The sequence below is a fragment of the Coregonus clupeaformis genome, chromosome 6, assembly GCF_020615455.1.
Source record: "Coregonus clupeaformis isolate EN_2021a chromosome 6, ASM2061545v1, whole genome shotgun sequence".
NCBI classification, from domain to species: Eukaryota; Metazoa; Chordata; class Actinopteri; order Salmoniformes; family Salmonidae; genus Coregonus; species Coregonus clupeaformis.
Window position 1 is genome coordinate 50163169 of NC_059197.1, and position 24840 is coordinate 50188008.

General features: G+C 43.1%; 1 protein-coding gene across 1 annotated transcript in view; it reads left to right on the top strand.

Moving 5' to 3' along the window:
• Positions 1-24840, top strand: part of LOC121532348 (spondin-1) — a 94842-nt gene that overhangs the window by 10951 nt on the left and 59051 nt on the right. Inside the window, exons 3-6 of the mRNA XM_041838282.2 lie at positions 4010-4143; positions 8745-8818; positions 8997-9119; positions 14249-14397. Of these exons, the coding sequence (XP_041694216.1) occupies positions 4010-4143; positions 8745-8818; positions 8997-9119; positions 14249-14397 (480 nt within the window). The remainder of the gene's footprint in view (positions 1-4009; positions 4144-8744; positions 8819-8996; positions 9120-14248; positions 14398-24840) is intronic.

The following is a 24840-nucleotide window of genomic DNA, read 5'->3' on the forward strand; positions in this document are numbered from 1 at the left end:
ATTGACACTTTGACCAAGTTTCAGTAGCTCCCTGTGTCGCCATGACAGTGGCTTCAGCCTTAAGTCTGTTCTTGCTGTGTTGATTCTGATGTAGGGAAAGACAATTTGCACCACTCATTTTCTCACATTTAAGAAGCAGAACTCAACTTCACACCTTTTAAAAGGCAAAACATCTGGCCTGGTTTCTTTACAGCGTCATAATGTTAGTTCTTCACTCATTTTATGGCAGCCGCTCTTAAGAGCTTTCTATCCAAGTGATAGACATGATGTCTGCTGTGTAAAAGCTTTTCTCACTAACCCAGCCTGCGCAAAAAGCTTTAAGGGATTGGAACAGGAGGAGTGTTTTCCATGACTTCCTCTGGGATCTCAGCCACTTTACTGTATGTAAAGAGCACAGTTCATCATTGGCACTTTTATTTGGGCCAGAGATTGCCCGCGACAGTTATTTAGTAGCATCCTTGAGCTAGCTCTCCAGGCTGAAGCTCGCTGCAGCATTACAGACTAAAGGAAATGCCCAGGAAGCCTTGGACCCTTACTGTAAATACTGTCAAGCCAAGAATGACCCAGTGATGTATTACATTTACATTTTCGTCATTTAGCAGACGCTCTTATCCAGAGCGACTTACAAATTGGTGCATTCACCTTATAGCCAGTGGGATAACCACTTTACAATGTTGTTTTTTTTTTAATGTTTTTTTGGGGGGGTGGGGTGGGGTAAGGGGGGGGTTAGAAGGATTACTTTATCCTATCCCAGGTGTTCCTTAAAGAGGTGGGGTTTCAAATGTCTCCGGAAGGTGGTGAGTGACTCCGCTGTCCTGGCGTCGTGAGGGAGCTTGTTCCACCATTGGGATGCCAGAGCAGCGAACAGTTTTGACTGGGCTGAGCGGGAACTGTGCTTCAGCAGAGGTAGGGGAGCCAGCAGGCCAGAGGTGGATGAACGCAATGCCCTCGTTTGGGTGTAGGGACTGATCAGAGCCTGAAGGTACGGAGGTGCCGTTCCCCTCACAGCTCCGTAGGCAAGCACCATGGTCTTGTAGCAGATGTGAGCTTCAACTGGAAGCCAGTGTAGTGTGCGGAGGAGCTGGGTGACGTGAGAGAACTTGGGAAGGTTGAACACCAGACGGGCTGCGGCATTCTGGATGAGTTGTAGGGGTTTAATGGCACAGGCAGGGAGCCCAGCCAACAGCGAGTTGCAGTAATCCAGACGGGAGATGACAAGTGCCTGGATTAGGACCTGTGCCGCTTCCTGTGTAAGGCAGGGTCGTACTCTCCGAATGTTGTAGAGCATGAACCTACAGGATCGGGTCACCGCCTTGATGTTAGCGGAGAACGACAGGGTGTTGTCCAGGGTCACGCCAAGGCTCTTCGCACTCTGGGAGGAGGACACAACGGAGTTGTCAACCGTGATGGCGAGATCATGGAACGGGCAGTCCTTCCCCGGGAGGAAGAGCAGCTCCGTCTTGCCAAGGTTCAGCTTGAGGTGGTGATCCGTCATCCATACTGATATGTCTGCCAGACATGCAGAGATGCGATTCGCCACCTGGTTATCAGAATGAAGAAGAAACATGGCAAAGTGGCTGTTACAAATAGCTTGTTAAATAAGACTAATGAACTATAGAAATTATAGTTCATTCAATTTTTTTAATGTAAAGCCAATCTGTTAATGCAGTATATATTAATATAGACAGTATAAATCCATATATTGATACTCTGAGGAAGAATAGCACACTCTTAGAAAAAACAGATCCAAAAGGATTCTTCAGCTGTCCCCACAGGATAAGCTTTTTGGTTTCAGGGAGAACCCTTTTAGGTTCCACGTAGAACCCTTTTAGGTTGCACGTAGAACCCTTTTTGGGTTCCACGTAGAAACCTTTTGGGTTCCATGTAGAACCCTCTGTGGAAAGGGTCCTACATGGAACCCAAAAGGGTTCTTCCTGGAACCAAAAAGGGTTCTTCAAAGGGTTCTCCTATGGGGACAGCCAAAGAACAATTTTAGGTTCTAGACAGAAACAAAAGGTGCTAAGAATGCAGAGATGTTCACTGTTTGAGAAATATATCCCATAATAAGCTTTGATATCAGAGATTTATATGGGTTTCTGTAGTAATATAATTGTTTGATTGGTAGGAGGCTCAAGGCAAATGTTAGTGCTCTCGAGTCCGGAGATTTCCATCGAGATGGGAAGAAACCTGTTACTTTTAAATCATATGTTGATGTGACATTTGCATCGTGTCAGAACGTTACATCCGCCCCGAGTTTCTTGCCAAACTATCATCTATTCCATGTCTTGATTTTCCAAGGGGGCTGCAAAGCATCTGTGTTTGCTCTGTCACCAGGGAGAGAATGACTATGAAAACAGAAGTATTCAGCTGCTCCTCGAGACCCAGACCGTGCCTCCCCAGGCAGCCACAGAGGAGCTCTGAGGAGAGCTGGGCCACTCAGCCAAGCCAAGCCAGGAGCCACAATTAAAACAAACGCTCCACTTTCCCAGCTCCTCTCCTCCTGGCGGCTCTGTCTCTGCTGCTTGGCTGCAGTTCAACCCCGATATGACAGCCACTTAGATTCCGTTTTGGGAGGAAACTGCAGCGCTGGCCTCCCGGTGGGGGGGTAGTGGGTTTACAAGACAATGGACCCCCCTTCCCTCCCTCCCACAGGGTGATAAAATAGATATACGCTGGCTGTGCTGTAAGAAATGCAGTTTCTGAAATAACTCAACTCCAAGTTCAGCCTCCTCCTATCAATTGGTTGTTTTCCTGTGCACTGTCAGTTGTTTGCAGCTGCCTGTGACTGACAGGACATCAATGGTGAAGAGGCACAAAAATACATTTCAGTATGAGTATAAGGAGACCTACGAAATAGCATGGAGGAACCCTGGTTGAGCAGGGAGCTTATGAGTCAGAGAGAGCAAATATAGAGAGAGAAAAAAAGAGAAAGCCAGAGACGGAGAGCGAGGCTAGTTATAGTGAGGGAAGACAGGGCTCACCAGGGTGCCTTAGACACAACACTAATTGAAATAATCATCAGCGTCAATAAAGACTCTTTATTTTTCTAAAAGACCTCTGGAGAAAATTCTTCCTCTTACTTTCTGTCATGTGTGAAGCATCTGGCTGTTAGGTCAATGTTATGGTGGAGTCAGGGCAGCTGGAGAACATTCAAGGGGGCCAGAGGTCATCTCTGTGTGAGGCTGCTGCTCGTCACACCTGGTTTTTATTACTCTCTCACGGCCATGACATAGAGGGCTGGACACGCCATGGACTCACAACACTGTTATTACACTGTCTCATTGCCTAACTTGGAGTATTATTTTATTACTGTCCCACTTTATTGCACCAAGGATAGGTGAAGGACTGTTATGCACTGTACAGTCAACTTTCAGTCAACCAGTCACATTTGTAAAGAGATGAGGTGAAACAGAACTACAATGTCATATGTCATCTGTGAGTTTCTATCTGTTTTGAGAGGACAAGTTCACATAAACTAGAGAAAACGGTTTGTTACACTACATGTGTAATGTCAGTGTTGGCATCTGAAAAGGATTCCATTTGAAAACATTCAGCCACATGTGACTGTGAAATACACTATTGATCCTGTTATGGGGGAGTAGTAGTGGAGTGTGTCGCAGCAGCGAGGTGATTACAAAATACATATTACAGCCTGTCTCTGACACTAAACCATCGGTTTATTACAGGAGCCCTGAATTATAGCACCAATTAAATGCAACCAAACATGCATAGCAGAACATATTGATCAACAATGAAAATGAATCATAAGTCTCAGGCCAGAGTTGTGATAATTAAAAGTTTAAACTTTTTTTGGCAAGTACCACGGTTGAAAGTTAGTAATTTCTCAAAAGGATTCTTTAATTATAAAAATAACGAAAAGTTAATTGACTCAATTACTTTCTTGCAGCTATAACTTTTTTGTTTTGCAAAAAACTGAATAGCTTTTCCCAAAAAGTGAGGTGGTGAGAAATTGTGTAGTTGTGACTGACTGGTTTCCTGTGTTCCCTAGATTATAGATGAGGAAGATACCCAGTTCATGACCAACTGTCCCCCGGCTGTGACGGAGAGCACCCCCCGCAGGAGGACCAGGATACAAGTGTTCTGGACAGCACCCCCTTCTGGCAGTGGCTGTGTCATCCTCAAGTGGGTACCTTTAATATTGATACTACGCGACTACTACTACTACCACTACTATAGCCACAGGAAGATGTTTTGGGTTGGGGGGGTGCTGAGGAGTATTTTTGTCCACTCATACAGGAGTAATAAAGCCCTAGTTCATACATAAGTAATAAAGCCCTAGTTCACACTGGAGTAATATAATTTTGTGATTTGTATTATATATATATATATATATATTTTTTTTTTAATGTCTATTTATCAAAGAATGCTGCAGCACCCCTACTTCCTGCGGCTATGACCACTACCATAACCACTGTTACTGTAACTGTTAATGCTAAAAATGATTTGTTTCAGAATACCATTTCTAATTATTGATACAGATGCGGTTAAATATATTAGCACCCTTGCACTCTTCACTATTTCTTCTAAAATAATCTGAAATTGAAAAAACATTTGGTGTTTACATGTGTATTTGTTTGATTGAGATTTTTCACTTCAAAGTAAAACAAAATTTCTGGATTATTCAACATTCAAATCTATTTGGTTGTTAGGCAAGTTATCTTGGTTACTGTGTAATTTGTCTCACCTGTGGTAAGTTGCAGGTTCCTACTGGCTAAAAATAACCATTCAACCAGTTTTGAAAAGAGAAAACAGAACATTCTGCTCCATGGTAAAGTGCAAGGGTGCCAAAATATTTGACTGCATCTGTATGACCAGTTACTTGTCCAAGTAGAATAGAAGACTAACACATCTAGTTGTAGGCGTCCCTATGTGGCTGTTCTAGGCCCCATGTCTTTGCAGTTGACTTGGGTTGCCAGAGAACACGGTTATGCTGATTAGTGGTCTGAAGAAGCAGGTGTGACTACAGACCATGGCGTTATTATGTCCCAGATCAACGCCACTCCCTCCATGGTTATAGTACTGAATTTAGTCTTACGTAATAACATTGTTTCAGTAAGTAGATTGGGAGTAACATTTTCATGACGATAAGCTTGGTGTAAAAGTTTTGGATAATTTTTTACCTTTTATGTAAAGTGTTGAGACACATTTCATACTGTTTTCCCATGCAACACAAAAAAGTGGCGGGATTGTAAATAACATTGTGTTTCTTACTCCTGGCCAGAAGCACTGATAGTCACCGATCAAGTTGAGTAGTCTTGCTATGTTAGAGCGACGTGTGGGTTAAACTCATACCAAGGCAAATCCTATTTGAATTTGATTGCTGCCCAAAGAAGTGAGCCCTGATGTGCCTCTGTAATTCATTGGCAGTCATTGGCAGCCAGATTAATTCCAAAAGCTCCTCTTTGACAGGCATTGTAGCACTTCAGGCAGTGTTGGAATGAAACAAAATTGACAAACATTAACACACACAGGTAGACACAAACAATTGTTAGCCATTGTGACAAAATCCATGTACAATGTGTGGTCGACACACATAACATACTGTGCATACGTGCCGGTGCGCACACGTACAAAGTTGCATGATTAGCATAAAGGGAGAATAGGCAGTTTGGCCCTAATAATTCTCAAAAAGGGTTGAAATTGGGTGTTAAATAACTATTACCATGGCATATTGCTTGGTCACCTGAAAGCCCTTTCTTATGTTAAGAAATGTGAAATTGAGGTGAGATCGAATATTGAACAATTAAAGGTAGACTTTAATTGTTGCCACGAGCAGCACCGCAGATATTGAGATGAGCGAGATGCAGGACTTCGCTCTCACACAGTCACACCCAGTATCTACGCATGTGTACGGGTTCGCGTCACTCTGTTACAGCATGGTAGCAAGGGCACCAAAACAGCGGAGAAGTTGAGCCTTGCGCTTTAATGCTCTTAGTTGTTGCGGAAATTGACCCACTCTACTGCTTACTTTCTGCATCTACGTCATATCGCTGAGTCTTCCTTTAAGCTCTGCTATATAGATATTTAAGAGATCCTTTTCCCTAACACATCTTGCCCTGGATTTACACTGAAAATAGTGCTGCGCTTCACTGACTTAGTGCTGGATGTAACTCACTCCTACACTGAAAATGGTGCTGCACTTCACTGACTTAGTGCTGGATGTAACTCACTCCTACACTGAAAATGGTGCTGCACTTCACTGACTTAGTGCTGCATGTAACTCACTCCTACACTGAAAATGGTGCTGCACTTCACTGACTTAGTGCTGGATGTAACTCACTCCTCTTTGCCTAGCTCTTTGAAGAAATATCCACAATAGTTACTTTTAATATATCTTCCCGTCCCATTCGACAGATGGCTTATTGCGATCCTGGTATTATTCTAATAAATGTTGCGCTGAGAAACATCTGCAATGCAAATCCCACCGTATTGCTTTCACTTTGTCTTTGCCTGTCAAAGTTAAGGTACAGCTCTCTACCTCGTACCGGAGCATTGGGCTGCCTGCCAGACAAAGGCCAATAAACACGGCTGCCAACTCTGTCCCCCGAACATCAAATAAAACTCAAATTACTGCTGGGAGAGGTCCAATCATTCTCCCACTGAATCTCATAAAGGATATCACAGCAGAGATCCCAGAACGATGCTCCTCCTCCTGCACTACAGAGTCCTGTCATTAGTGATACTTTATCTTGTATACTGAAGTGTCAAAGGCTGTTATGTCACAGGACACTGCACATAGAGCTCTTGGAGGTTTCACCAGAATAGAAGAACTGGAGAGAGCATCTCAGAGTACACGAACAAGAAAGACACAGACTCTTTGAGGGTGAGATGAAGAAGAACGAGAGATGAAGAAGGTCTAAATGGAGCTCCTGTGCTCTATCGCCACCCTCTCCTACTCTCTATCGCCACCCTCTCCTGCTCTCTATCGCCACCCTCTCCTGCTCTCTATAGCCACCCTCTCCTGCTCTCTATCGCCACCCTCTCCTGCTCTCTATCGCCACCCTCTCCTGCTCTCTATAGCCACCCTCTCCTGCTCTCTATAGCCACCCTCTCCTGCTCTCTATAGCCACCCTCTCCTGCTCTCTATCGCCACCCTCTCCTGCTCTCTATAGCCACCCTCTCCTGCTCTCTATAGCCACCCTCTCCTGCTCTCTATCGCCACCCTCTCGTGCTCTCTATAGCCACCCTCTCCTGCTCTCTATCGCCACCCTCTCCTGCTCTCTATCGCCACCCTCTCCTGCTCTCTATAGCCACCCTCTCCTGCTCTCTATAGCCACCCTCTCCTGCTCTCTATCGCCACCCTCTCCTGCTCTCTATCGCCACCCTCTCCTGCTCTCTATCGCCACCCTCTCCTGCTCTCTATAACCACCCTCTCCTGCTCTCTATAACCACCCTCTCCTGCTCTCTATCGCCACCCTCTCCTGCTCTCTATAGCCACCCTCTCCTGCTCTCTATAACCACCCTCTCCTGCTCTCTATAACCACCCTCTCCTGCTCTCTATAACCACCCTCTCCTGCTCTCTATAGCCACCCTCTCCTGCTCTCTATAACCACCCTCTCCTGCTCTCTATAACCACCCTCTCCTGCTCTCTATAGCCACCCTCTCCTGCTCTCTATAGTCACCCTCTCTCCCCAGCGACACAGAGATTGCAGGTGGGCAGCAGCACTGAAGACTGAGCCAGGGCTCATGGGCTTGTGTGTGGGACCACAACTAAAGGATCCTAAACACTCCCACTGGAACTAATGGTCTGGACAGAAGCCCGGCCCAAACCATTGGCGTGAAGAACACAACCATGGAGAGAAAGCCATGGAAGTCATGGGTTAGTCAGGGATATATTACCCAACAATTACCCACGATTACCCAACTGAAACTGTATCCCACTGCTGCCACCAAATGTTAAGATATTGACATTGGGTTAAAGTGATATTTTTACAGAATTTGTCCTCATCTGAACCTTGATAACTTGATACACCAAATATGAATCAATTACTGTATCATATTCTAAAGTGAAATGATAGGGGGAAATGTTTTATTATCAAGTTGCATTATAACATGCAAAGTCCCTGCTGAGCTCCATACAATGTAACTGTGGGCTTCAGAACAGCTGTATGGCTGAGGATATATTGAAAGCTTCAGTTGTGATGCCATCTACTGTGGAAAAAAGTTTGGGCTTGAACTTGTCTGTTTGGCTCCTGGCCACTTAAATCCTGCGGTTTGATGAGTCTAGCACGATTTGATCTTTTATCTTCAACCCCCCGAAAAGTTGCCAATGTTCTTCCCTGGTAGATGAGCTTTAGAGAGTGTGAGAGAGAGTGTAGTCATAATGGTCACAGTGTTGATGGGCTGTCCTATTGATCAGCCTCAGTCTGGACTCCTGGCTCTCTGCACATTGGTATTCCGCTGAGGTTGATGGGGAGCAGGTCTGGCAGTGCCTCTGGCGTGCTCTCTGACGGGGTGATTTTACCACCTCTCCTCAGAGGAAACAGACAGTTGGGCCTCTTGCACGCCTCACGTACTGGAATAGAGAAATAGAAGAGCATTCAAATGGCTGGGCGTTGCTATTGGCACACAGTTGCTGTTGCACGGACAACTTTATGGCTCTCGGCAGTGTGTGTGTGCAGTGTGTGTGTGTGTGTGTGTGTGCCCCTGGGAGTTGTGTGCGAGCGCTGTATTTCTTTGTGCTGTCAGTGAATAGAAGGAATGCCATTCTTCCTCCTCTGCAGGGCCAGCATTGTGCAGAAGAGGATCATCTACTTCCTGGATGAAGGTTCCCTCACTGTCAGACTGTGTGAGAAAGGTACAGCATATCTGTCCTTTACGAATGTTACTTCTCACAGAACAGCCCCATGCTTTTATATGATCTGTTACTGTAGATTATAATTGAGATTCTGTACGTAGTCATATTCTAAAACTATTCTATTCAATCAAGCAACATCACCATTCTTATCTCGTGTGTGTATGTGTGTGCCTTTCAGAGACTGTGTTTGGGGAGACCACAGAGAAGCCCCCTCTGGAATGCTGTGCCTGTGGGACGGCTAAGTACAGAGTCACCTTCTTTGGGAACTGGTCGGAGAAGATTCACCCTAAAGACTACCCCAGTAAGTCTCTCACTGCGGTCATACAGTATATCTCCACGCCCACATGACTGTACAAAGTCCCACCAGTTGCTCCTCTGTCAGTTTTCTATGGAGTGTGAAAGGATCTGCACCATTATAGTACTGAAGCAAGACATTGTGGTTTGGGAAGAAACACAAGAAGGTGACATTTTACCCTGGACATATTCTGTTGACTAGAGTAACATACTTATATTTACATTTGAGTAATTTAGCAGACACTATTATCCAGAGCGACTTACAGTAGTGAGTGCATACATTTTTCATACTGGCAATTTGCATATATTCCAGAATGTCATGAAGAGTGATCAGATGAATTGCAATTAATTGCAAAGTCCCTCTTTGCCATGAAAATGAACTTAATCCCCCAAAAACATGTCCACTGCATTTCAGCCCTGCCACAAAAGAACCAGCTGCCATCATGTCAGTGATTCTCTCGTTAACACAGGTGAGAGTGTTGACGAGGACAAGGCTGGAGATCACTCTGTCATGCTGATTGAGTTAGAATAACAGACTGGAAGCTTTAAAAGGAGGATGGTGCTTGAAATCATTGTTCTTCCTCTGTTAACCATGGTTACCTGCAAGGAAACACGTGCCGTCATCATTGCTTTGCACAAAAAGGGCTTCACAGGCAAGGATATTGCTGCTAGTAAGATTGCACCTAAAATCAACAATTTTTTGGATCATCAAGAACTTCAAGGAGAGAGATTCAATTGTTGTGAAGAAGCCGTCAGGGCGGCCAAGAAAGTCCAGCAAGCGCCAGGACCGTCTCCTAAAGTTGATTCAGCTGCGGGATCAGGGCACCACTAGTGCAGAGCTTACTCGGGAATGGCAGCAGGCAGGTGTGAGTGCATCTGCACGCACAGTGAGGCAAAGACTTTTGGAGGATGGCCTGGTGTCAAGAAGGGCATCAAAGAAGCCACTTCTCTCCAGGAAAAACATCAGGGACAGACTGATATTCTGCAAAAGGTACAGGGATGCTGAGGACTGGGGTAAAGTCATTTTCTCTGATTAATCCCTTTTCCGATTGTTTGGGGCATCCGGAAAACACCTTGTCCGGAGAAGACAAGGTGAGCGCTACCATCAGTCCTGTGTCATGCCAACAGTAAAGCATCCTGAGACCATTCATGTGTGGGGTTGCTTCTCAGCCAAGGGAGTGGGCTCACTCACAATTTTGCCTAAGAACACAGCCATGAAAAAAGAATGCTACCAACACATCCTCCGTGAGCAACTTCTCCCAACCATCCAAGAACAGTTTGGTGATGACCAATGCTTTTTCCAGCATGATGGAGCACCTTGCCATAAGGCAAAAGTGATAACTTAGTGGCTCGGGGAAGAAAACATCGACATTTTGGGTCGATGGCCAGGAAACTCCCCAGACCTTAATCTTGTGGTCGATCCTCAAGAGGCGGGTGGACAAACAAAAACCCACAAATTCTGACAAGCTCCAAGCATTGATTATGCAAGAATGGGCTGCTATCAGTCAGGATGTGGCCCAGAAGTTAATTGACAGCATGCCAGGGCGGATTGCAGAGGTCTTGAAAAAGAAGGGTCAACACTGCAAATATTGACTCTTTGCATAAACCCAATGTAATTGTCAATAAAAGCCTTTGACACTTATGGAATGCTTGTAATTATACTTCAGTATACCATAGTAACATCTGACAAAAATATCTAAAAACACTGAAGCAGCAAACTTTGTGAAGACCAATACTTGTGTCATTCTCAAAACATTTGACCACGACTGTATATAGAATCTTTCACAAAGGGAAACGTATCATGGAAAAACACAATTACATTCAAAGGTTTCTGAGGAGAGCACTGAGTGACCATAGTTCAAAGCATCAGTTGTTTTTTGATAGCGTTATATATACACTGTACAGTCAGGTCCAAAATTATTGGCACCCTTGATTAAGATGAGTAAAAAGACTGTATAAAATAAATAATACAAATACTGAGCTATGCTCAATATGATTTTTTTGACAATTATTTTATACTAATTAAATTGCTCAAAAAATTGATTTTGTTTAACAAGTAATTTGTTGTTTTTTCAAAAAGATAGGGGTTAAAATGATTGGCACCCCTGTTTTCAATACCTTTCAATATCTCACCTTGCGAAGAGGGCACTGAGCCTTTTTAGTAAACGTTTTATTGGATTGGAGAACACATTGGGAGGGAGGGATCTTAGACCATTCCTCCATACAGAATCTTTCCAGATCGTTGATATCCTTCATCTGCGCTTATGGACTGCACTCTTCAATTCAAACCACAGGTTTTCAATGGAATAAAAGTCTGGAGACTGAGATGGCCATTGCAAAATGTTGATTTTGTGGTCAATTAACCATTTCTTTGTGGATTTTGATGTGTGCTTGGGGTTATTGTCTTGCTGAAAGATCCACTTCCGGAAAAATTCAGCCTCCTGGCAGAGGCAACCAGGTTTTGACGCCAAACCCACCACTGGTGTGCCTAGCCAAAGAGCTCTAATTTCATGTCATCCAGCAAATGTAAATGCCTGGAGTTTGTTAAACGGCATCGGCACTTGGATTGCAACCAGTGCTATTGTCAGATGACATGAAAATATAACTCTTTGGAAACACACACATGGGGCTATTTTGCTTCCACTGGTCCTGGTGCCCTTTGTTAAGGTCAACGGCATCATGAACTTTACCCAGTACCAGGACATTTTAGCCAAAAACCTGGTTGCCTCTGCCAGGAGGCTAAAACTTGGCCTGAAGTGGATATTCCAGCAAGGCAACCCCAAGCACACATCAAAATCCACAAAGAAATTGTTAATTGTCCACAACAATCTACATTTTACAATGGCCATCTCAGTCTCCAGACTTGAATTCCATTGAAAACCTGTGGTTTGAATTGAAGAGGGCAGTCCATAAGCGCAGACGAAGGACATCAAGGACCTGAAAAAAATCTGTATGGAGGAATGGTCTAAGATCCCTCCAAATGTGTTCCTCAAACTCATAAAACATTTATAAAAACGCTCAGTGCCGTTATCCTTTTAAGGTGAGGTATTGAAAACACGGGTGCCAATACTTTTGTTGTACATTTTACATTTGAGTCATTTTAGCAGACGCTCTTATCCAGAGCGACTTACAGTTAGTGAGTGCATACATTTTTCATACTGGCCCCCCGTGGGAATCGAACCCACAACCCTGGTGTTGCAAGCGCCATGCTCTACCAACTGAGCAACAGGAGGCCTGTACAAAATATATTTCTCTGAGCAATTGTATTAGTATAAAATAATACAATAAAAATAAAATGTTGAGCATATAATATAGCTCAGTATTGCATTATTTATTTTATACAGTCTTTTTTGCTCATCTTTATCAAGGGTGCCAATAATTTTGTACCTGACTGTATACATATACAGCGCATTCGGAAAGTATTCAGACCCCTTTACTTTTTCCACATTTTGTTACGTTACAGCCTTATTCTAAAATGGATTAAATAAATAGAAATCCTCATCAATGTACACACAATACCCCACAATAACAAAGCGAAAACAGGTTTTTAAAAATAGATGAACATTTATTAAAATAAAAAAGAAATACCTTATTTACATAAGTATTCAGACCCTTTGCTATGAGACTCGAAATTGAGCTCAGGTGCATTCTGTTTCCATTGATCATCCTTGAGATGTTTCTACAACTTGATTGGAGTCCACCTGTGGTAAATTCAATTGATTGGACATGATTTGGAAGGCACACACCTGTCTATATATGGTCACACAGTTGACAGTGCATGTCAGAGCAAAAACCAAGCCATGAGGTCAAAGGAATTGTCCGTAGAGGTCCGAGACAGGATTGTGTCGAGGCACAGATCTGGGGAAGGGTACGAAAAACTTTCTGCAGCATTGAAGGTCCCCAAGAACACAGTGGCCTCCATCATTCTTAAATGGAAGAAGTTTGGAACCACCAAGACTCTTCCTAGAGCTGGCCACCCAGCCAAACTGAGCAATCGGGGGAGAAGGGCCTTGGTCAGAGAGGTGACCAAGAGCCCGATGGTCACTCTGACAGAGCTCCAGAGTTCCTCTGAGGAGATGGGAGAACCTTACAGAAGGACAACCATCTCTGCAGCACTCCACCAATCAGGCATTTATGGTAGAGTGGCCAGACAGAAGCCACTCCTCAGTAAAAGGCACATGACAGTCTGCTTGGAGTTTGCCAAAAGGCACCTAAAGGACTCTCAGACCATGAGAAACAAGATTCTCTGGTCTGATGAAACTAAGATTGAACTCTTTAGCCTGAATGCCAAGCGTCACGTCTGGAGGAAACTGGCACCATCCCTACGGTGAAGCATGGTGGTGGCAGCATCATGCTGTGGGGATGTTTTTCAGCGGCAGGGACTGGGAGACTAGTCAGGATTGAGGGAAAAATGAATGGAGCAAAATACAGAGAGGTCCTTGATGAAAACCTGCTCCAGACCACTCAGGACCTCAGGCTGGGGCGAAGGTTCACCTTCCAACAGGACAACAACCTTAAGCACACCGCCAAGACAACACAGGAGTGGCTTCGGGACAAGTCTCTGAATGTCCTTGAGTGACCCAGCCAAAGCCCGGACTTGAACCCGATCGAACATCTCTGGAGAGACCTGAAAATAACTGTGCAGCGACACTCCCCATCAAACCTGACAAAGGTGCTTCAACAAAGTACAGTAAAGGGTCTGAATACTGATGTAAATGTTATATTTCCGGGTATTTTTTTTATACATGTGCAAAAATGTCTAAAAACCTGTTTTTGCTTTGTCATTATGGGGTATTGTGTGTACATTGATGCGGAAAAAAACAATTTAATCAATTTTAGAATAAGACTGTAATGTAACAAAATGTGGAAAAAGTCAAGGGGTCTGAATACTTTCCAAATGAACTGTATACTGTATACAGTATGTGTGTGGTGTGACAGGGTCTATTCCAGCCTCAACTCTCTCAGTAATGATGAGGGCTCCAGCAATGGTAGTGCGGGCCTCACGTTGTAACTAACAATGACCTTCCAGCTACAGTACATGCAAGGTCAAAGCCAGGAGCGATCTGTCAGCCTCTACACACACACACACACACTTTATGTCTTTGTCAAATTGTCTCTTTGTTTCCTTGTATACAGGACGTGCCAATCATTGGTCAGCCCTCATCGGGTCATCCCACTCCAGGAGCTATGTCCTTTGGGAGTACGGGGGCTTCGCCAGTGAAGGGGTGAAACAGGTGGCAGAGCTGGGGTCTCCAGTTAAAATGGAGGAGGAGATAAGACAGAAGGTGAGCTTGGTTAGACTCCTCTTAGTCAGACTATGATAGAAGAGAGATGCAGACAGTACATCATGGGTTCAGACCAGAGGAGGCTGGTGGGAGGAGCTATAGGTAGGACAGGCTCATTATAATGGCTGGAATGGAATAAATGGAACGGAGTCAAACCTGTGGTTTCCATATGTTTGATGTGTTTGATACCATTCTATTTATTCCATTCCAGCCATTATAATGAGCCCGTCCTCCTATAGCTCCTCCAGTTCAGACCTGTTCATGTTGATCAGCTATATCTCCACTCTCTGATGTCTTGATATTTCTATTCTTTCAACTCTGTCTTTTCTGTTTCCTACCTGTCTCTGCCTCTGAAACAGCATGTCAAAGGTTGATCAGTTAATGGAAGGCCCTCCCTGACATCTTAATGAAACACATTAGTCCGTATATTGGCTGATCTGCACCACTCTGCTGTTGAATGTTAATTTCCTGCTATTGGGTGAAATGGCAACAATAGAGCGTTTAGCCCAGGGACAGATGAGATGCTGAGGGGCATTATGGGATGGCTGTGGAGGAGAGTGGGCATGGCTAATGGAGGGAGAAGTGAGAGAGGACGGCCACCTCATAGAGAATCTTAAAGAAGAACTGAACTCGAGAACCAACTTCTCTCGTTGAAAACGGCATATGTGACATCGATATTAGTCCGAAGCATTTATTCCAGTGGCAAAATTGACTACAAGGTGCAAGACAGTTTCTTGAGATTTGAGTAAAAGAGTTCGTTGTGACTTACTTGAGGGTTGGGTTTTGAATTCGACAATGCCCACTAACACAGGATAAACAGCTGAGGGGATTGCGCTCTCCAAATGGTACGTCAGAACACACAGACAGTGAGAAAGACCTGCCCAGCAGCGCAGCAGATTGGACTTTGTTTACATACTGTCAGACAACGTGGCGCATTTCTTTACTTGAGAAATACCAAACACCTTAGCTAGATGTAAAATTGCGTGACTAAAACCTCCTTGGCAAATATGTCAACATGAATTACAGATTCCTTGAGTCATCTTAGATTAATTCTGAATATTTTGAGGAAGTGATGCTGGCTTTGTTCCTATGGTGTATGATGGGGGACAAACATCAGTAACTGCTCCATCGAACCACACACCCAAGACTGAAATTAAATGTTTCTTAATGAGCAACAGAAAAAAAAACATGCAGAATTGGTGCGTTCAGGAAAAGGCTCATAACCCACGTGGGATCCTTTGTCTTTCCGACAATGCTGTGAGGGCCGACTGATCATAGGGAATGTTGACACGTTTCAGATGGATGATAGAGCGGCCTGTTCTGTTCGACCTCTTGTCACTTGCAAATATATGATAGGATACTCTGGATACGGGCCACAATCACCTGTGGCAGTGCTGCCACTTTCAACTTGTCTGTTTTTACTTTTCAATCACTCAAAAAAGTAGAACGATTGGTTGTTGTAAGACATGGCTGTGATTTTTACATTTTAGTCATTTAGCAGACGCTCTTATCCAGAGCGACTTACAGTTAGTGAGTGCATACATTTTTCATACTGGCCCCCCGTGGGAATCGAACCCACAACTCTGGCGTTGCAAGTGCCATGCTCTACCAACTGAGCTACTTTGATATCAAAGTATAATTCAAACCATAGGAATGAAATCGAAACACTCTTGCAAAAGTTATATTACTGATTGAAATTGGTTATGAAATTAAATAGTGATAGAATTACATTGGACACAGATTAGTAATGGTCCTTACTGTATAAGATGCAGATGCTTCCAGAATTCAAAGAGCAGTCTGGTGGTCGTGTTATGACTGTTTGTGGATGTGACCGTGACCGGTGTTCTCATAGCCCCCTGTCATTCATCCACTGCGGTGCACTGGCCTGTCAACACATAGTCTACACCTGTCATCTGTTTGCTTTGGAATGCCATCTCCTATATCATAGATGGGTTGGTTGTTTAGCAACACAACCGACGCATTCGCAACTATGGGGCAAAACAGATGGGGTTGGCTTAGATTGTTGACAACATGTAAACTATATTTAGTCTCCAATGTTTATTAAAAACATAAATACATTTGCACAAAGAGCACTTGTTGTCTCTGAAATACGTTGTTACAGTTGTTGGTTAGCTAGGTAGCGAATTTTAGCCACGTTAGCATTGACATGAAATCAGTCAAAAGATTTCAAAACAAGACATGGTCTCAAGAACAAGATAAAACTAGCCGAAACTATTCCCCACATGGCAGTTTAATGTCATTGTTGGTAGCTATCTGGCCATCAAGAATCAACTTGCGGACTTCTGCCTCATTGAAGCGTGCACATCGTTTTCGTGACGTTGTCAGCTAACCAATCTCTATCATACATCAATGTTGCCAACAGAGTTCTTTTTTTTTTATGTGATCCTACGTAGGCCATTTATATAATGGCTTAATAAAATAATATAAATATCTACCTACACATCCTTGTCCCTGACCTGTTTGGAGAGCTCCTTGGTCTTCATGGTGCCACTTAGTTGGTGGTACTCCCTTGCTTAGTGGTGTTGCAGACTCTGGGGCCTTTCAGAACAGGTGTATATATACTGAGATCATGTGACAGATCATGTGACACTTAGATTGCACACAGGTGGACTTTATTTAACTAATTATGTGACTTCTGAAGGTAATTGGTTGCACCAGATCTTATTTAGGGGCTTCATAGCAAAGGGGGTGCATATATATGCACGCAGCACTTTTCCATTATTTATTTTATTTTACTTCACCAATTTGGACTATTTTGTGTATGTCCATTACATGAAATCCACATAAAAATCCATTTAAATTACAGGTTGTAATGCAACAAAATAGGAAAAATGCCAAGGGGGATGAATACTTTTGCAAGGCACTGTAGCTCTAAGCCACAGCAATTCCTTCTATTTTGTTGAATTGAGACACTGGCTATTGGGTGTTGTAGAATGTGCTTTCATTCTCACACGATAAGGCTAGATTATAACATTCCGTGCTCATCATTTGACAATGTCGCACGGGAAACAATATTGTCCAGTTTTGGGGTGATTACATTTTCTAATTCTGCTGCTGACCTTGGGAAATGCTACTGAAGGAGCTCAGAATCAATTTCTAGCCAGGGAAGGGAAATAGTTTCTGCTAAACACTGGTACATAACAGTAGACTCAAGAAGATAAGGCGGGGGAAAATATGGATTAATCTGAATTAAGAGACACCATAGGGCAAGCGCTCGAGGTGAAACTCAGAATGTTAATCTCCATGCTCTGGTATTTACATTAAGTAAGGACAGAATCAAAAGAAAGGTTTCTGAACACTTTATTACAATGTTACGCTGGATATTCGTGTAAATAATGAATGAAGATTAATGTGTAAGCATGACAAAATAGCTACAATTGCCATCCTATTTCTCGGCATTAAAATAATTGAGCTGTATGAGCAAGTTTTGATTTGTATCATTTGTATCGCCTACACGCTTAGAAAAAAGGGTTCCAAAAGGGTTCTTCGGGTGTCCCCATAGGATAACCTTTTTTGGTTCCTTCCAGGTATAACCCTTTTTGGTTCCAGGTAGAACTCTTTTGGGTTCCATGTAGAAAACCCAAAAGGGTTCTACCTGGAACCAAAGGGTTCTACCTGGAACAAAACGGGTTCTTCAAGGGGTTCTCCTATGTGGAAGGCCAAATAACCCTTTTAGGTTCTAGATAGCACCTTTTTTTCTAAGAGTGTACTGTTCTTCTGAAAGTTCTTTCCACTGTTTATTAATGGTCCCATTCTGGCTCTGGTAGCCATGACTTATACAGGCATTTGTTGAAGTGCTGTGGACTGTGGAGATTGTTGACCTTGAACTCAACCAACTGTCATCCTGTATGGAGTGGGCTGTGGAACCGATGAGAGGACAATTGAAGAGAGTGAGGGTGTCAAACATGATGATTACATATTGATGAGTTTCAAGTGAGGGGGCCATATTCATAGCATAGATAGAAAGCAATACACCATTTCAGTGAAGAAGTTATTGAAAAGATTGCCCCTTTGAGTAGTCTGTTCTTAAGAAAATGGACAGTAGGACCTTGGTCCAGGTGTATTCTCCTTGCCAAAGATTTGTATTCCAGATATCATTATTATTGGGTGTTTTATGATGATCCCCATCATGCTAATATTTGTATTGTGCTAGCTATTTTCGAATTCACAGTATGAAGTTAATGAGAACCCTGATGAAATGGCTAATGCTGTAATGTTGTCCTCTAACCAAGACAATGTGGTGAGTGCCTTCAGTGTTCTCTGATGTAACAGTGCTGTGAACTTTCCATTTCCTCTAACAGTATGGTGCATGCCATTTGCATACAATTGACATCCTTGGAATGCTTAACAACACAATCTCTCTGTGTGCGTGCGTGCGTGCGTGTCTGTGTGTGTGTGTGTTTGTGTGTGCATGCATGCGATGAATCACAAAGCAGCTAACACATTGAGATTAGACATGGGCAACACGCAATGAGTAATTCAACATTTACATGTATTATTAATGGCTTACAATACACATTTAATGTAATGTCCGTAATGTAAGAACCCCCACAAACACAACAAATTGCACACATGCAAATGTACAGTTGAAGTCGGAAGTTTACATACACTTAGGTTGGAATCATTAAAACTCGTTTTTCAACCACTCCACAAATTTCTTGCTAACAAACTATAGTTTTGGCAAGTCGGTTAGGACATCTACTATGTGCATAACAAAAGTAATTTTTCCAACAATTGTTGACAGATTATTTCACTTATAATTCACTGTATCGCAATTCCAGTGGGTCAGAAGTTTACATACACTAAGTTGACTGTGCCTTTAAACAGCTTGGAAAATTCCAGAAAATGATGTCATGGCTTTAGAAGCTTCTGATAGGCTAATTGACATCATTTGAGTCAATTGGAGGTGTACCTGTGGATGTATTTCAAGGCCTACCTTCAAACTCAGTGCCTCTTTGCTTGACATCATGGGAAAATCAAAAGAAATCAGCCAAGACCTCAGAAAAAAAATTTTTTTGACCTCCACAAGTCTGGTTCATCCTTGGGACAATTTCCAAACACCTGAAGGTACCACGTTCATCTGTACAAACAATAGTACGCAAGTATAAACACCATGGGACCACGCAGCCATCATACCGCTCAGGAAGGAGACGCGTTCTGTCTCCTAGAGATGAACGTACTTTGGTGTGAAAAGTGCAAATCAATCCCAGAACAACAGCAACGGACCTTGTGAAGATGCTGGAGAAAACAGGTACAAAAGTATCTATATCCACAGTAAAACGGGTCCTATATCGACATAACCTGAAAGGCCGCTCAACAAGGAAGAAGCCACTGCTCCTCTGGTCTGATGAAACAAAAATAGAACTGTTTGGCCATAATGGCCATCGTTATGTTTGGAGGAAAAAGGGGGTGGCTTGCAAGCCGAAGAACACAATTCCAACCGTGAAGCACGGGGGTGGCAGCATCATGCTGTGGGGGTGCTTTGCTGCAGGAGGGACTGGTGCACTTCACAAAATAGATGGTATCATGAGGAAGGAAAATTATGTGGATATATTGAAGCAACATCTCAAGACATCAGTCAGGAAGTTAAAGCTTGGTCACAAATGGGTCTTCCAAATGGACAATGACCCCAAGCATACTTCCAAAGTTGTGGCAAAATGGCTGAAGGACAACAAAGTCAAGGTATTGGAGTGGCCATCACAAAGCCCTGACCTCAATCCTATAGAAAGTTTGTGGGCAGAACTGAAAAAGCGTGTGTGAGCAAGGAGGCCTACAAACCTGACTCAGTTACACAAGCTCTGTCAGGAGGAATGGGCCAAAATTCACCCAACTTATTGTGGGAAGCTTGTGGAAGGCTACCCGAAACGTTTGACCCAAGTTAAACAATTTAAAGGCAATGCTACCAAATACTAATTGAGTGTATGTAAACTTCTGACCCAATGGGAATGTGATGAAAGAAATAAAAGCTGAAATAAATCATTCTCTCTACTATTATTCTGACATTTCACATTCTTAAAATAAAGTGGTGATCCTAACTGACCTAAGACAGGGAATTTTTATTAGGATTAAATGTCAGGAATAGTGAAAAACTGAGTTTAAATGTATTTGGCTAAGGTGTACAGTGGGGGAAAAAAATATTTAGTCAGCCACCAATTGTGCAAGTTCTCCCACTTAAAAAGATGAGAGAGGCCTGTAATTTTCATCATAGGTACACGTCAACTATGACAGACACATTCAGAAAAAAAAATCCTGAAAATCACATTGTAGGATTTTTTATGAATTTATTTGTAAATTATGGTGAAAAATAAGTATTTGGTCACCTACAAACAAGCAAGATTTCTGGCTCTCACAGACCTGTAACTTCTTCTTTAAGAGGCTCCTCTGTCCTCCACTCGTTACCTGTATTAATGGCACCTGTTTGAACTTGTTATCAGTATAAAAGACACCTGTCCACAACCTCAAACAGTCACACTCCAAACTCCACTATGGCCAAGACCAAAGAGCTGTCAAAGGACACCAGAAACAAAATTGTAGACCTGCACCAGGCTGGGAAGACTGAATCTGCAATAGGTAAGCAGCTTGGTTTGCAGAAATCAACTGTGGGAGCAATTATTAGGAAATGGAAGACATACAAGACCACTGATAATCTCCCTCGATCTGGGACTCCACGCAAGATCTCACCCCGTGGGGCAAAATGATCACAAGAACGGTGAGCAAAAATCCCAGAACCACACGGGGGGACCTAGTGAATGACCTGCAGAGAGCTGGGACCAAAGTAACAAAGCCTACCATCAGTAACACACTACGCCGCCAGGGACTCAAATCCTGCAGTGCCAGACGTGTCCCCCTGCTTAAGCCAGTACATGTCCAGGCCCGTCTGAAGTTTTCTAGAGTGCATTTGGATGATCCAGAAGAGGATTGGGAGAATGTCATATGGTCAGATGAAACCAAAATATAACTTTTTGGTAAAAACTCAACTCGTCGTGTTTTGGAGGACAAAGAATGCTGAGTTGCATCCAAAGAACACCATACCTACTGTGAAGCATGGGGGTGGAAACATCATGCTTTGGGGCTGTTTTTCTGCAAAGGGACCAGGACGACTGATCCGTGTAAAGGAAAGAATGAATGGGGCCATGTATCGTGAGATTTTGAGTGAAAACCTCCTTCCATCAGCAAGGGCATTGAAGATGAAACGTGGCTGGGTCTTTCAGCATGACAATGATCCCAAACACACCGCACGGGCAACGAAGGAGTGGCTTCGTAAGAAGCATTTCAAGGTCCTGGAGTGGCCTAGCCAGTCTCCAGATCTCAACCCCATAGAAAATCTTTGGAGGGAGTTGAACATCACTGCTCTAGAGGAGATCTGCATGGAGGAATGGGCCAAAATACCAGCAACAGTGTGTGAAAACCTTGTGAAGACTTACAGAAAACGTTTGACCTGTGTCATTGCCAACAAAGGGTATATAACAAATTATTGAGAAACTTTTGTTATTGACCAAATACTTATTTTCCACCATAATTTGCAAATAAATTCATTACAAATCCTACAATGTGATTTTCTGGAATTTTTTTCCTCATTTTGTCTGTCAGTGTTGACGTGTACCTATGATGAAAATTACAGGCCTCTCTCATCTTTTTAAGTGGGAGAACTTGCACAATTGGTGGCTGACTAAATACTTTTTTTCCCCACTGTATGTAAACCTCCGACTTGAACTGTACATGTTACATTTCCATGCTATAAGTTGTGAGTAAAGATTCCTGTGGAGTATGTTGTCTCTAGTTGCATTGCTTGTTGCAAAAAAAGCAGGAAAACGTGAAGAAAGTGCTTACAACATCGGCAGGACATCACTGTCATACGGTATATCCCCCGCTAGATCCCCCTCTATATCCCCATCTGTAGCCTCCTATATCCCCCTCTATATTCTCCTCTATATCCCCCTCTATATATCCCCCTCTATATATCACCCCCTATATATCCCCCTCTATATCACCCTCTATATCACCCTCTGTAGCCTCCTATATCCCCCTCTATATTCTCCTCTATATCCCCCTCTATATATCCCCCTCTATATCCCCCTCTATATCACCCCCTATATATCTCATATACTGTATCCCCCTATATATCCCCCTCTATATCACCCCCTATATATCTCATATACTGTATCCCCCTATATATCCCCCTCTATATCACCCCCTATATATCTCATATACTGTATCCCCCTATATATCCCCCTATATATCCCCCGCTATATCATCCTCAAGAGGCTTGGGTCAGCTCAATCTAGAGCTGGGGCAATTTTAAAGTAAATGCGATCTCTGGGGAGCTCTTTCTGTCAGCCCGGCCTTTCCACCACGCCTGCTAGCCCTAACAGTCCACACTACATGACAGGGGAAATATTGCCTAATGCTTTTTACAGACAGTCTTAAGCTATCAGGGTTTTGGACGGCCGCCACAGGATTCTTCCCTTTGTGAATCTTCTGCTCGCTGGGCACGTTCGGGCAGGATACCGCAGAGTAGACTGCTGCATTGTTTGAGAGGTGTTCCAGTAGTTTATCGAGGAACAATTGTCTAATTTCAACCAACTGGCAGTGTCTGGTTGCCTGTCAGCTCAGCTTTGCGATTTTGCACAGAGACATCAGTATTTGAAAGACAGGCCTAACCCCTTTCTTGGCTTGTGAGGCTGATCTTACAATATACTTCCCTGTACAATAAAACCTGGCATAGTCTGATAAACAATGACATGGCTTGAAACTGAATTGAATTGCCTTTTACTGAGGTATACGTTTCTATACTTTGTTTTATATGAAAGTTTCCTCAACCAGCAATGATTGTCGCTTGAAAAATAGATATAAAACAGTGGATGCTGAGGGGAGGACAGCTCATAATAATGGCTGGAACGGAGAAAATGGAATGGCATCAAACACCTGGAAACCATGTGTTTGATGTATTTGATACCATTCCACTTATTCCATCCTAGCCATTACCACGAGCCCGTCCTCCCCAATTAAGGTGCCACCAACCTCCTGTGATATAAAACTATAGTGCTTTGTAATCATATCCCAACCATCTGCTGTTTATTGTTTGAGCTTATCTCATGACTGTGATTTGATTTCTGACATCACTCACCATTTTCACTTCAGAAAACGTTCATATACAGGATACAGACCAGGGAAGCCCACATTCTGTTACAGACAGAAGCCTGTGACATGACAGACCAATCAGAACTAATCTCTCGGCATGTCCAACCCCTGCATTATCTCAGCCAATCATGGCTAGCCAGAAAGGATCCTGTCTTTCTCTCTATATAGCTCAGTGCTTTCTCCATGGCTAAACTAGGCTCGTAATTTAAATGTTGTATTAATATTTACAGATCCCATATGAGTTTGTAATTAATGCACATGAAATGCTTCTTTTTATGTTTCTACTGTGAAAGAGGAACTAGCAAAAACGCTAATATTGAGGAATTTAGACACATAGTTATGCTGACGAATACTTTATCTGGTTTCTGCAGAACTGTGGATCCAACTCATCTTTGTACAGTCTGGCTATAGTGGCTATACACATTCCATTACAATTGGTCAAACGTGTTTGTTTGTGCCCTCCACACACTTTAAATGCTTTTGCAGGGGATGAGAGAGGCTTTCCCTTCACAGTTATATATAAAAGTTAGGATGTAGCCTATGCACCCATGTTTGACTCTGTCCACTCTGCCAGTGTACTTTTTTGAGGCCTGGTGGACACCACTACACCAGGGGAGAAAGTCTTGTCCAAAGGCACACAGTTCATGGGCTCCAGTAAGCCCAGGATTACAGGGGAATCTCAAACATCCAGTGGGGCATTAGCGCTGATAATATGGAGGACAAAGCCCAAGATTTCCTAACAAATCTCTAATCCTGGGCATGGAGGAGAGATATGCCTCACAGCACCCACAGGTGTGCACAGGGAAACAATATTGCTGGGGTTAATCCGACCGGTGCTGTTTACCTGGTAGAATACTCACATTAATATTGAATGGAAATGTAGATTGTTTTGTTTGCATAGCTTTACAGAGCATGCAGATTTCCTATAGTGGTAGAGCAGTATGTTAACAGTGTCATACGATATAGCACTGTATGGTTCTGGAGGTTATATGCAAATGTCATAGGCAACATGCACTAGCTATGCAAACACACAGGGTCTTTTCCTGGACAGAAACCTGTAAATTAGTTCCCAAACATTTCAGACCATTTCATGGACAATTCCGATTTTGCTGTAAACAAAGTTTAGAGTTTCTTTCAGTTATCGTCAGTCTGGAAGTCGACAAAGTGCATCTGTATCTTTTCCTCTCCAGACACTTCACAGACTCCCTTCCTTTTGACTGGAATGTCTTTCCTCCATCTCATAAACACATCCTAAGCGTTTCTGTCTGTCATTTTGACTAT